Source organism: Onychomys torridus, chromosome 7 (genome assembly GCF_903995425.1).
Source record: "Onychomys torridus chromosome 7, mOncTor1.1, whole genome shotgun sequence".
Taxonomy (NCBI): domain Eukaryota; kingdom Metazoa; phylum Chordata; class Mammalia; order Rodentia; family Cricetidae; genus Onychomys; species Onychomys torridus.
In genome coordinates, this window is record NC_050449.1 from 48,169,722 (window position 1) to 48,183,863 (window position 14,142).

The 14,142-nt window shown below is 49.2% G+C and overlaps 1 protein-coding gene across 1 annotated transcript; it reads left to right on the forward strand.

Moving 5' to 3' along the window:
- Positions 1–1,899: 1,899 nt before the first annotated feature.
- Positions 1,900–10,000, forward strand: Crabp1 (cellular retinoic acid binding protein 1). Its single transcript, XM_036191882.1, has 4 exons — positions 1,900–2,112; positions 2,614–2,792; positions 5,360–5,473; positions 9,742–10,000. Exons 1-4 carry the CDS (start codon positions 2,043–2,045, stop codon positions 9,790–9,792), a joined length of 414 nt encoding a protein of 137 aa, XP_036047775.1. The 5' UTR covers positions 1,900–2,042; the 3' UTR covers positions 9,793–10,000.
- The last annotated feature ends 4,142 nt before the right edge of the window (positions 10,001–14,142 follow it).

Genomic DNA, 14,142 nt, shown 5'->3' on the forward strand with positions numbered 1-14,142 from the left:
TTGTCACACAAATCTGAGAGTCTGAGTTCTGATGCCATGCATCCACATGAAGATCCAGGCATAATGGCGTGCAATGGGATCCCAGTGCTGGGGAGGCAGAGATGGGATCACTAGGGCCAGCATCTGGGCATGCTGGCCAGCCCGCCGTGCCAAACTGGTGAGCTCCTGATTCAGTAAGACCCTGTCGCAAAGGATAAGGTAAAGAGTGATAGAGGACAACCCCTGATATTCACATTTGACCTGTACACATATGTGCACGTGCACAGACCACACACATAAAGACATAGAAATAAAATATTTCAAGATGTCAATGCCAGAGCTGCTTTCCATTTCCCAGTCCAGTTACCAAGTCCTTCTAAGTATCTGACGCCCTACAATGGCACAGATGGCCCATGGATCAAGCTGTCTCCACCCATGCCCCTTTTCAGCCAGTGATGGCTCCTCTTCACTCTCCTGTCCTCAGCTGGCTTCTCAGAGCCCCTGGGCAGACCAATCTCAGTCCCTTCCAGTGCAGAAGCCCCCCCCCACTTCAGTTAGCACTCAGCACAAATCACCTCCAGGTCTTTGGGGAAAGCTCACCCCACAGCACCTCTAAGGGGAGGAGCATTTGCATCTTCTGAAAATCGATCCACGTAGGAGCCCCACCTGGCTGAGCCCGAGGCAATGAGGATTCATTGATCAACGTTGATCACCAAGCTAAATGTTCAATGCTCAGCAGTTAAGACTGGAGTAAGAGCAGGCCCCAAAAGGACCCTGTGTGTTCGGAGGACGTAATCTGGTTAGGAAACAGAACTTTATAACACATTCGTCATGCCGACAGCACTTTGGGGAATAGGAGAGCTTCTTCTTTTTTCAAGGCAAGGAGAGAAAATTAACTAGGAAGAGAGCACAGCATGGTCAAAGGCTGAGATGGGGCCATGTGCAGCAAGTTCCGGGACCCGGAACTGGACAAACTGGCTGAGGTGTCTTGATGGTAAAACAGGAAAGAGGTTGCAATGAAATTTTGAGGTATGAAGGACAAGCCGGGAAGGCCACGATGAAGTGTGTGTACCCCCTCATGGAGACTCCGGGGAGAGGCATTGCTTTTCAGCTCAGCCCCTGTCAAAGCAAGGGCAGGAGCAGAGCTGGGCTTCCCCACTAGGCCTTCCCACTTGGCCTGCAGAGCACAAACCCACAATTTTAGGCAAAGCCAACTGCTGCATTTCCCTGCATTTTGCTTGTTCAATCTCTTTGGCAACTACCCTGTCTTAAACCAACAACAAAGGGACCGTGATGGCCTGGGCTCCCTTCTAACTTAAGCAGAAGACCCGCGCGCTTGGTTGCTAGCCTGAGTTCCATGACTGGCGGGGTGGGGGTTGGGCCTTTCCCGCCACTCGTTCTAAGTGGTCTTCCGAGTAAGTGCTAACTCAAATGCTAGAGCAGAGGGGGCCCGACCGGCTAGTGGCAATCAAAAAGTATGGCTGGGTGGGAAGACAGTGGGTCCCATCCTGATGGCCTTACTATTCACTGCATCCTTACAGAAAGGACATTTTCAGACATAGCCCAAAGCAGAGAAATGAGGTCATGATCCCCGAGTCCCCGCTACCTAGCTAGCTTCACACATCTCCTCCAGTCCGACCTGGCTTCATTAAACCCTCTCCCACCACCCATTTTAAAACAGGATGTGGGCGGCGTGGCGGAGGAGGCACTGGGGAGAGCGGGTTCCAAACTGCATCCCTGGCGGCTGGGAAGATGGAGAATGGATGAGGGACACCGTAGAGCGGGGAATTGGGCTCACCCTTCGTGGGCCACCCCCGCCCCCGCCCCCGCTCGGGCTCGTGGGCCCTCCCTCTCCCCACCCCCTACCCCCAGCTCCCGCGCGCAGGGCAGGGGCGGGACCCGAGGGCGGGGCCCCAGAAGGGCGGGCGTGGGGGGCGCTACCCTGGTGACTCCAGGCGCGTGCGGCTGGGCGCAGAACGCCAGTCTCTCCCTGAAGCGCCGCCGTGTGTTACCGCTCCGCAGCAGAGGTCGGTGCCTGCCGCTGCCTTCGCGCCGCCGCCACCATGCCCAACTTCGCCGGTACCTGGAAGATGCGCAGCAGCGAGAATTTCGACGAGCTCCTCAAGGCGCTGGGTAAGCTGGTGCGGAGGAGAGCGTGCCGGGTCTGCCGGGAGCCGCTGCGAGGTACTCCTGACCCAGTGAGGGTGGCCCGGGGAGGTTCAGGCAGGAAGGGAGTCAACGGAGTGATAAATCTCTCTGTTTCCCGTGCGTCCCCCGGATCGCACAAGAGAGTTAGCTCCGGAACCAACCGGCTCAACTAACGTTTGCTGGACATTTGGCGCCTTTCTCGACGGTTCCGTCTTTATCTCGTGCTAGACCACAGTGAGGAGCAGGAACTTTCAACTGGGGCCTGTTTGAGACCAGATCTTGCCATGAAAGCACCGGGTAGCTCAGGAAAGCCACTTACCATCTCCCGAGCCTCAGTTTCTCTTCTCAAAAGCCCAGGCGAGGGCAGAGACAAGTGGAGCTAATTTAAGAGCCCTGTCCGAAGTCAGAGGATTTGGGAAGTGTCAAGCAGGTCTGGGGGACCAGGGAGGAGGGACCTGAGACCCGAGCCCGTGCTTCCTCGTGCAGGTGTGAACGCCATGCTGAGGAAGGTGGCCGTGGCGGCTGCGTCCAAGCCGCACGTGGAGATCCGCCAGGACGGGGATCAGTTCTATATCAAGACGTCCACCACCGTGCGCACCACGGAGATCAACTTCAAGGTCGGAGAGGGCTTCGAGGAGGAGACAGTGGACGGACGCAAGTGCAGGGTGAGGCCGCAGAGACCACCGCACCTCCTTCCCGGGTACCCCTTCCAACCCTTGGCCCGCTGCAGCGGGCGCGCTTTCGTTGGCGGGTGTGTCACGAGAGATTTGTGTGACCTGCTGGTCCTGGGCTCCGGAGAAAGTCCTACCCCTGTTCCCTCCCTGTACCATCCCCCGGGCGCAAATCGGCGCGCTTAAAGCGCGCGCTCTGGGTGGCTGTGTGATCCTGGCTGTGGTTAGTGCCTTGCTAGCCGGACCTTCAGCGCTAGCTCTGACCTTGTGAGTAGAGGTTCCTGGGGCTGCTGCTGCCTTCTGTTCTGCGCAGCTGCCGAGTTACCTGTCTTGGGTAGGGTGGCTGATCCAGGGTCCCTCCCCTGGGTCCCTGGACCGTGGGGGGTAGGGGATGGGGGGGTGGAGACGCTTTGGATCCAGTTGCACAGTGCGAATCGTCTGCCACCCCTTCCTGCCTATCTGTGTTCAACCGAGGTCTTGCAGGGATTGATGGAATTCTTCCGAAAGTAAAAGCAACGCGGGTTCTAGCTGAGAAAATGTACTAAATGTCCTTTTTTTAAGTCCTCAGGGGTGAGAAACAGGAGGAGGTGGGTAGGGGGAGAGGGAAAGTGAGGAAGGGAGAGAGACGGGGTGGGGGGGTGGGGGGCTGGGGGGGTGTTGATTTATGAGAAGACAGGGCTTGCTATGTAGCCCTGACTAGGCTAGCCTGAAACTCTCGGTGTAAACCTGGTGACCTCGAACTCAGGATTCGCCAGCCTCACCCCCGGAAGTGATGGGATTACAGGTGTCCACCACCACCATATCCAGCAGTCAGGAGAGGTTTTTTTGTTTTTTTTTGTTTTGTTTTTTTTTTTACGTTTCTGACACACGAGCCAAAGGATGGGTGAGTGGTCTGGAGTGAATGACTTCACACTGCTGTGTTTCTGTGCAGAACTTGCACTGATTATAAAGCCGGCTTGCTATCTCATTTAAAGAAGGTCCCCTTTCTCCACGGTGGGTTTGGTGATGTTGGTTTTGTATATTTTGTTTTCTTTGTTTGGGTGTTTGTTTGAGACAGGATCTCAGGCTATAGCCCAAGTTGGGTCCAACTACATCGATCCTGTTTCTACCAAGTGCTGGGATCACAAAGTGAACCTTCAAGTATCCAGCTTTTCCAATGTTCTAAAAAAATGTGCAGATGAGGCCAAGTGTTGTGTCCCATGCCCTTAATCCCAGTACTCAAAAGGCAGAGGCAGGCAGATCTCTTGTGAGCTCAAGGCTAGGCAGGCCTACCTAGTGAGAAAAATTGTTTTTGTGTTGTAACAACATTCTAAAGAACGGGAAGTTATTTCTTCCCTCTCTCCCAAGTCCATACCTGTCTGTTCCAACTGTGACTCTGGTCACCATGTTTGGAAGGACAGAGAGACACAGCCCCCAGTAGCAGGCTCACTCAGGAATTGATATCTGCTTGGCCTGAGGTTCAAGTCACCACATTGTTTGGGGGTAAAAAAGAAAAAATTGCATGCAAGGCTGGGAATATAGCTGTGGTAGAGCATGTGCCCAGCATGTGGTAGGCCCTGGGTTCCATCCTCAGCATCACAGGAGGAAAAAACATAGAGTGCTCAGAAGGAGGAATGGGCATCTAGTGGAGAAGTTGGCTTGGCAATGAGTAGGGCTCAGTTTGGATACATCTAACTCTGGCCACTGCCAGAGAGGGCAATTCCAATTTCAGAACAACAAAAGAATCATGTAACACCCTGGAGAGAGCAGGGCTTACAAAGTCCCTGTCCCTGCCCCCCATCCCCGCCTAATGAAGGAGTCCCATGTGTTAGTTCAAAAGTGATTATGTGCACATTCAGCTCCACCCAGCCCAGCTGTACCTCACCTTGCTGTATGTAGACACTGGAGAAACTACAGGGGCTGCCCGTTCGCCTGTCCACCTCAACCCCATGAAGAACCTTCAAAGTGGCTTGCTTTTTAAAATGTTTCTAGAAGGATGTCACCTGGAAAGTGGAAGCAGTTTTTTTGTTTGGTTGGTTTTTTGTTTTTGTTTTTTAATCCCCAGAGGCAGGCACAGGTTTATTAGAGCAGGCTGTGTGCTGTGTCTGGTGAGGGATGCCGAGAAAGAAAGGTCTTAGTCCAGAATCTGGGCACAGACCCACTTTCTCATCTGCCCACCACCAGCGTGGATGCAAACACGTGTCTCAACGGTTGTTACGTTTTGTGATTCTGACGTGAAGGTACTTTAAAGTCCCAATTGTTTGGAGAGGCTCTCTGTGTTGATGTAAGTGAATCATGGTGTGCTCTGAATTTTATTCTTAGAGATGCAAAGCATGCCTAAGGCTTTGCTGCTCCAGTGGATCCGTGTACGTGTGATATAAGGTATATTTATACTCCGTGAAATCGTGACCAGCACTCTGAGTTTGCACTTTATGTGGCTCAGCAGAGAAGACACTGTGCCCTGCTGACAAGGACCATGCCTTGCTTTTCTGCCTGGCAATTATTCTCCAGTGTTCTTTGTGTTCTTCCCAGCCCGCTGCTGAGACCATAATTAATATCACTAATGGTTTTCCTGCCTGCAGAGTTTACCCACTTGGGAGAATGAGAACAAGATTCACTGCACACAAACCCTTCTGGAGGGGGATGGCCCCAAAACCTACTGGACCCGAGAGCTGGCCAACGATGAGCTGATCCTGGTAAGGGCCCTTGGACTCTTGAGACAACCCCCAGGGTTCCCCAGGTGGTCCCCAGAGGTGGGCCATACAAGTGTGCTGTCTCCATGCTCACATTTTGAGAAAGTCGTTTGCCACAGGTTAAAATTTGAGCAGAAAGCTTGGGCTGACAGTTTAGATCAGAGAAGATCATTGTTAAATGATTGCGGGGATGAGGGGACTGAGAGGGCAGGATCATATCTGAGACCAGCTGGAGTGCCAGACCTTTGTCCAAACTGTTATATGCCAACCCCAGAGGCAGGTGATACCCAATCTCCCCTCTGTGCGATCCCTCAGCATATACAAAACAAGATCCACCCCCACCCCCACCCTGACCTTCTCAGGACTCATTTTGCTAGTAGAGATAAGTATCCCCAATTTTATCACATCAGCATTCAAAGCCATAAAGAATATTTTTTAGTCCAGCCTTACAAACTCCAATGGCCCCAGGAGCCAAGCAAGGAATGCTAATTTGGAAATGTCTGAATGCACTGATGTGGAAAAGTGGACTCTTTAGGGCTAGAGAAGGCGAGCGCTGTTTAAAAGTGTGCAGATGGAAACTTTTTTTGTCTGTTTGTTTGTTTGGTTGGTTTTGGTATTTTTGTTTGTTTTGTTATTTTTGAGACAGGGTTTCCCTGGGTAGCCCTGGTTGTCCTGGAACTCCCTCTGTGGACCAGACTGGTCTGGAACTCATAGAGATCTGCTTGCCTCTGCCTCCTGAGTGCTGGGATTAAAGGTGTGCACCATCATGCTGTGCATTTAAACATTTTAAATATCCACAGCCAAGCACAACTTATCTGTCGAGGCCAAGTTTCTATCTAACCCACTCCTGTAATGTAACAGTCTGAAGACTGAGGCTGGAAGATCATGAGTTCCAGGCCAATGGGGGCTATAGAACAAGACCTTCTATCTAAAAGAAAACAAATGGTTAACTTATTCATGCCTATCCCAGTTTTATGCAGAGGAAAGGGGCTGAGAGGACAGACAGCCCCCACTTACTTTCCCTCTGTATTTCAGAACTAATAGCTCCTACCCCAGGCTAGAAAGAAGAAAAGCCCTTGTGGGTGACCAGGAACTTACACCTTTTGTTCTCCATTAGACATTCTGTTAGCAGCACCACTGTCAGACTTCCTGATCCATTACCTAGACACTGAAGCCTGACAAGTTCAGTGAGGGCAGATGCCCTGTGTGACCGTGGCTTGGACCTTCCCTGTCTTTCCCAAGCTCCATCTTCCGGCTGTAAAATGAGAGATTGAGCTGTGGCCCCTGAGACTCCTTTCAGCCCTAAAATTACATGTTCAGCCTGCAAGAAGACCCTGAATCGAGCTGCCTGTTCCTTTGAGACCGTTTGATCTCCCCTTCCTCTCTTCTTGGCCTTTGCTAGGATGATTTAACTAGCTCTGCTCCTTTCCTGGACAAAGGACTGGTATAATTTGCAACCTAGCTAATGTTTCCAGCAGAGGGCTACTTCACAGCTACTCAGAGAGCAATATGAGGCTGAGACTTGGGAAGCCGGGGAGACTGGCACATGTAGTTTATAGAGACCAGAGGTAGCAAGGAGAGATGATGTTAGAGTTCTTGAGTCTTTCTGAGGATTAAGTAGGATTGATCAGCTTACCCTGAAAAAGTGGGGTTTTGGAAACCCCTGTAATAGTAAACAGCCGGAGTCACAGGCTAAATGTCCGTGAAGGACTCGGCCACAGTTCACCCCTTACTCAGCCACAGTTCACCCCTTACCACCCCCACACTGCAGTTCCTCCCAGGCATCCTTCCCTGGCTCCGAAAACATATATACAAGCCTCAAAGGGAGCATTAATTCTTGGCATTTGGGATGTGAAATGTGGGCTTTTGTTTCAAGGGTTATTATCGTTAATAAATCTAAAACGTTCAGAGATGTAGTCTTCGTGTAACGAGAGGTAAGTAACTTTAGTTTAGTTGAAATAAGTGTCCCCAGAGCCAACAGTAAATTGCCATGGGTTGTAAATTGTCTTCCCTTGAAAACTGAGTATACTCCCCCACACTGCTCTGGAATATTCTATAGAGTTTCTTTCTGGAACCTCTAAGCATAAATGTGTGCAATGAGAGGCTGGAAAGAGCTTTTCAATTGGAGTTAGAAATATAAGGATTTCTTTCCATGTCATGAAGCTATTTTTTCACCTGGGTGAGCTCCAAAGACAGATGTGGCTGTGGAGTTCAAGGAATTCTGGGAAATCAGCATGGTTCTTGGGGTGCAACATCCAAAAAGTAGATTTATAATGGGAACTCTACCCCCATCCCAATCATTGACACATGCCCAAGAGCATAGAATCATGTGCATTCCTCACTAATGGGAGGCTTTCTTCAAGACTGCCCATCTTGTCAGGACCTCCTTAATACTCATTATACACAAGCAACTTTCTTGGAAGCAGGTGATGCCTTAGCAAATATACCAAGGGCATCTGGTCACTAAGGGCTCCAAGGGTAAGAATCTGAAATACATCCCATTCTTACATTGGTTAAAATCAAACAATGGTAGAGCACTTGGCCTAGTGTGGGTAAAACCATAGATTCTATCCCCAAGATGGCAAGAGAAATAAATAGATTTTTAAAAAAATCAAAAGATCTTGAGATAATTAAACTTTTAGCACAGTAGTTTTAGCGTCTCTTGAATTGCCAGTCATTTAGGGAATCTGGAATGTCAGGACCTATGACAAATAAATAAACATGCACATACATCCTCATCAAGGCTGCCGACTGGGCAGGGGGGGTATCTTTTTTGTTTGTTTTAATTTTTATCTTATGTGTCTGGGTGTTTTGTCTAAATGTATTTCTTTGTACCACATATGTGCTGGTACCGGTAGATGCCAGAGGAGGGTGTTGGATCCCCTGGAAATGGAGTTACAGACCTTTGTGAGCTGCCATATGGGTGCTGGGAATCAAACCGTGGTCTGAAAGTAGCCAGTGCTCTAAACTGCTGAGCCATCTTTCCAGCCCCTTTGTCTGTGGTTTTTTTTGTTTTTTGTTTTTTGTTTTTTGTTTTTTTTTCTCCACATTTTGCTTTCCCTGTTCTGACTGTGAGAATCCCAGGAGAGAGCAGGCCTGTGAGTAATTGGCAGTTTGGGGAGATTTGAGACAGCTTACTTCTACAGATGCTACCGTTTCAGGGACCAGAAGAAAAATGTCCCTTCCCATCTGTGGGAGAATTTATAGCCTCCCTCGAGCCAACAAAGAATCATAGAATCTTAGCTGGAAAGAACCTTCAGAATCACCTTGTTTAAAATCACCCTCCCCCTCAATACCACCCCTTGCCCACCCCAAGCAAGCCAAGAGAGGGAGAGCCTTGCCTAGCTGTGGGTCGCAGAGCCAGGTCAGAAGGCCAGTGCTCCGTTCTTGCATCTGAAATGAATGTTTTAGTTTAGAGGTGATGTATTCTAGCCATACCTCCACATCCATAGGAGCTTTGTTACAGGACCCCTGCGGACACCAAAATTTTCAAATGCTCATGTTCCCTATATAAAATGGTGTAGCATTTGGCCTACATACAGCCTCCTGCATAATTCCTAGCTTACAATCATCCCGTACTTATAATTCCTGATACCATATGAATGCCATGCAAATGTGTCATGCCGTATTGTCTAGGGGGATAATAGCATGTAAAAAAACAAAACAAAACAAAACAAAAAAAACCCGCTGTGTATGTTTAGGATGTATGCAGATTTTAAGTGACTATTATTCATCTGTGCTTGGTTGACTGTGAAGGTGTAGAACCCACTTATACAGAGACTGGCTGTCCTTACATCAGGCTGTTGTTTCCCGGGCTAGATGGCTGCCTCCCAGAAGGCATTTCTATCTTATCTCCCAACCACAGTTCCATCTGGCTTGGGCTGCTTAAACCCCTCACTCTCTTGCAGTCATTTGAAAGGACACAGAAGCCCTTCAAAAATACCTGACATGACATTCATCTCCTTTCAGTTCCAAAAACTAAAGCCAGGAAGAGTGCCTATCTTATGTCAGCATTCACAGGTTCTGGAAGCAAAGGAGAACTGTATTAACAGTTCTAGGCCCTATTGTTTCTTTGCTGAGCGGCAGCTTATGTAGGGGAGAATGCCTGCTCCCTGTCCTGAGCATTTATTTAGCTTGAGCACACAGCTCAGGGAGCTTGAAGTCTGCTGTGAAGAGTTGTAAACAGGGCAGCCTGCCGTCTCGGTAATATGCTTTAAACATTTTCACACAGGCATCTGTACTGATTGGTTTTCCTTTTCTTCTCTGGGCAGACATTTGGCGCCGATGATGTGGTGTGCACAAGAATTTATGTCCGGGAGTAAAGGTGGCCGACTTGTTCCTGCTTCTATGACAGGATGCAAGTTCCCCCTGAGGAGTACGACATCGGCCTGCACAGCCAGCGGGTCTTTCCTCCTACACACTCTCCCCATTTCCCTATGACAGTGCTGTAGCGCCCTTCCCTCGGCCCCTGTTCCCTGTGCATCCCTGGTTTGGCATTTGCATGGTTGTGCCGGTCATTAAACTGGTTGGACGCATCTCAAAGCTCTTTCCTTTGAGGGGGCGCTGTGCCGACCTGTGTCGTGTTTCCAGCGTTGGCCTGCAGGCCTGGCCAGAGTGCACTGTAACGTCCCTCAGCAAGCACAAGCTAAACTAGTCATGAATGGTAGTTCCTGGTAGGAAAATGGACCCAACCCATGGCTTTATGGAGGAGAGCCGTAAGGAAGGGACTGATTACAAGGGTAGTGAGACCCTCAGATGCTAACAATGGAGGGAGACTCACTACTCCTAAGCCTCAAGTCGGAGGGAAGGAGAGGTCAACACACCTTAGAGAGCTCTGCAGCCTGAGGGTTTCTGCAGGAGCAGTGGGATTACGGAGAACGTGGCTATTGTCAAAAACAAACAAACAAACAAAACAAAACAAAAAAACACACACATACACACACACAAAAGCCAGGTGTGGTGATGGCACACTCCTATAATCTCAGCACTCTGAGAACAGAGGCAGGAAGATCTCTGAGTTTAAGGTCAGTTTGGGCTGCACGGTGGTTCCAGGACAGCCAGGGTTCCATAGACTCTGGAGCAGTAGAAGTCTGCTCTGAACGTGGTATAAGAATTCTGACTTCTCTTTGCTCCATCTTATTCATTTTGTCCATTGCCCAATGCAGCCGGATCAGTGATCACGGCCAGGGAGAGGATCCCATTTAGAGATACTTCTTCCCAGGCCACAGCCAGGCAGACAGTGGGCTCAGCAGGCAAATACAGACAATAACTTTCATACTTGCCAATGTTTACATTTGAAAATCAGTAAATTTCACCTTTAAAGCCCAGACTTGGGGACTGAGCAAGTAGCTCAGTTGGTAGAGTGCTTGCCTAGCATGTGTGAAGCCCTGGATTTGATACGCAGTGTAGTATAAACCGGGCACAATGGGAAATGCCTGTAAGACCAGTACTGAGGGGGTGGGGCAAGAAGATCAAAAGTTAAAGGTCATCCTCAGCTACGCAGCAAGTTTGGAGGCCAGCCTGAGACAGACACGTAAGACCGTCTTTAAAAAAAAATAAGTCAAGAAAAGAAAAAGGAAATCTGGGTTTCTGTTTTCTTAAGAGAGAAGGCTGGAGAAACCTGGCATCCCTGGGCTTACATCCCTATGGGACAGTGTCTGTCTCAGCAGCTTCTTTGCTTGTACCCTCTGCCTCCCCCAGACCTTGTCTCAATTCTTATTTACCCAGCATGCTTCTCTTCCCATCCAAAGCCCACGGGGGCTCTCAGCAAGGCTGGGTCAGAGTGTTGGGGCTGGGAAAAGACCAGGAGACTCTCAAGAGTTCACACTGTGCTGGGACAGACACCTAAGGCCCGTGGGGGACCATCTAAGTGTGAATGGGGAACACATTTACAGGAACCCTTACACCTCCCCAGCCCAGAGCCCTGTTTTGTCCTAGAAGACTGCTTCTTCACAAACCATGTGCCCATCCTGAGCCAATCCATGGCTTTCCCTCAAATACCATTCCATACAGCCTCAATGCCATTAGGCGTTGTGGCAAGTGGGGCTGGGTTCTGGGTCAGGAGGAAGCCTGACACTGGGCTGCATTTCACCTCTGGGGCCCTGAAGTGCCTGTGCTTGCTCCCAGAACCTCCAAAAGTCCCTAACACAACTTCCCTTCCTGCTCCACTGCAGTGCACCTGGGACCAGAGAGTACAGGCGACATGCCATCACCTCCCCTCTGCTAACCTGTCTTCTCTGGCCCTGTCCAAGTCCATACTCAGTGCCGCAAAGCATGGAGTAGAGTGATGTGCGGGACTGCGTTGGTGCTTCTTAGGGGTGAGGTGGGGAGACCCTTGAAGATGGAGGTCCCAGATTGATATGTAATGGATAGGAAGCATACTCTCCTGAATGGGGATGAGCTGGCCACACAAGACACAATGAGACTTGTGTGCTTGAGCACTTTGAGGGCTCTACCCACTGGGTGCCAGCTGCTCGAGACCAACATGAAGGGGCTGAGCAAGGTCTCAGACACTGGTCTCTTCCTCATCCTGGCCCCCGCTTCTGCACTGTCTTCTGTACATCTGGATTTGCTCCTTAAGGGCTGGACTGGCTGCAGAAGGGTTGGAAAGGGCCACCTATTCCTCACTCTGGGAATCAGGCTATTTCCATAATAATCCTTTACAAATGTGACACATCACATGGAGCACACACTTCCTTCAGATTAACCTTCACGGCGGGGAGGGGGGTGGGGGGGGGGGGGGGGGGACACACAAAGAATAAAGTAGAATGAAGAAGATTGTAGCCCTCACTGGCTTGTCAGCCACCAGGCACAGGTAGGGACATCTGAATGACAAAATGAGTTAATAGCACCAAGTAGATCACACAGCACACAAGACGGAGTCTCTTGAATAGTATTGGTTTTACCATATAATTGGTTTCACATTTTCCAGACAAAGGTGCAATGTTTCTCATTCCCTTAAGGAACATCTCTCATTAGGTATGTCCTATAGGGATGTAGGCCCAGGGGTGTCCTGTTTCCCCAGTCTCCTCTCTTAAAGAAACAGGAAGCTGCATTTCTTTTTCTTTTTCTTTTTTTTTCTTTTTTTTTTTTTTTTTTCAGTTTTTCGAGACAGGGTTTCTCTGTGTAGCTTTGCGCCTTTCCTGGAACTTACTCTGTAGCCCAGGCTGGCCTCGAACTCACAGAGATCCACCTGCCTCTGCCTCCCGAGTGCTGGGATTAAATGCGTGCGCCGCCACCACCCAGCTCTTTTTCTTTTCTAGTCTTTTCTTTTTTGAGACTGTGACAGATGGTATAAATGCACTGCATATGATATATAATATTTATGTGCATTTTCTATTGCTATGATAAAACACCATGACCAAGGCAACTTACAAAATAAAACATTTAATTGGGCTTATGTTTTCAGAGGGTTAGAGTCCATGATGGTGGAGCAAAGGCACGATGGCAGGAACTGCTGAGATCTCACCTCTCAAACGGCAGATAGGAGGCGGAGAGGCAGACAGGGAATGGCACGAACCCACCCCCAGTGACACGCCTCCACTTCAGGATATTTGATGGCACTGAGAAACTCCGAGACTGTGTTAATAAAATTAACCTTGGATCAGGGGGCAGAGCCAGTGACTAGTTGACAGTTGACAGTGACTAGCCAAAGAGAGGATGGAGGAGCCAGGAGTATAGATAGAGAGATGCACAGGAAGGAGGAGGGAGGGACTTAGAGAGTCGCTGTCTTTTTGGTTTAAAACAAGTGAAGAGATGCTTCTCTTTCTGGGTCTCCAACCAAAAAGGAAGGTCAGCTGGTTGCTTTTTTGGTGTCTGATCTAGCAGGTTTTTACCCCAACATCTGACTCCCCAGTCTTTATTGGCAACTAGAACAATAGAAACTTAGTTAAAACCTACATTTGGAGGCTGTGGCCAAGCTGGTGCCTGTGGGGCTGGAATCCCGCTAGGTCATGGACTTTGAGGCATGGGGCACAGACAGTAGTTAAAATGTCAGTAGATTTAGGTGTAGCCAATAAGCCAAAAGAAAAACAACACACCTCCTAATCCTTCCTAAATAGTTCCACCAACTAAAGACCAAATATGCAAACGTACAAGCCTATGGCCATTCTCAAACCACCACAAGACACAAGATTAAATTTTTTTTATTGTTGTGGGGGAGTGTGAATGCCATGTGAAGGTCTGAGGACAACTTTCAGGAGCTGGTTCTCTCCTTCCACCCTTACAAGGGTTCTGTGGATTAAACACAGGTCTTCAGGCTTGCACAGCAAGCAGCTTCACCCACTGAGCCCGCCCACGAGATCTTTTAATCTAAATCAAAATATTGTTGCGAGAATAATCTCACGAAACTTGTCCTTCTAAACTCACTCCAAACTTGCCTCTCTCTTGCTCAGCAATCTCCAGGGTCTCTAGCAGGAAGTTTGACTCTTTAGTTTGGCATCCAAAGTCCTCCATGATATGGCTTCACCAGATAAAATAGAAGAACAGGTCTATGAGATTTGACTTTAAATTCTGGACACACTTTCAATTGTCAAGGGCTAGAAACCCAGCCACAGCCAATGCCAGCAAAAAAAAGCTTCTCTGCTTATGACATGGATGAGCAAAGAACATAGAATGCTAAGTGAAAGGAGAGGCTCACAAAGGACCAGTTATAGGATTCCATCTAAACTGAA

Coding starts and splice junctions, on each gene's coding strand:
- Crabp1 (XM_036191882.1), top strand. CDS start 2,043: ATGCCCAACTTCGCCGGTACCTGGAAGATGCGCAGCAGCGAGAATTTC. Junction 2,113..2,613: donor CGAGCTCCTCAAGGCGCTGG/GTAAGCTGGTGC, acceptor TTCCTCGTGCAG/GTGTGAACGCCATGCTGAGG. Junction 2,793..5,359: donor TGGACGGACGCAAGTGCAGG/GTGAGGCCGCAG, acceptor TCCTGCCTGCAG/AGTTTACCCACTTGGGAGAA.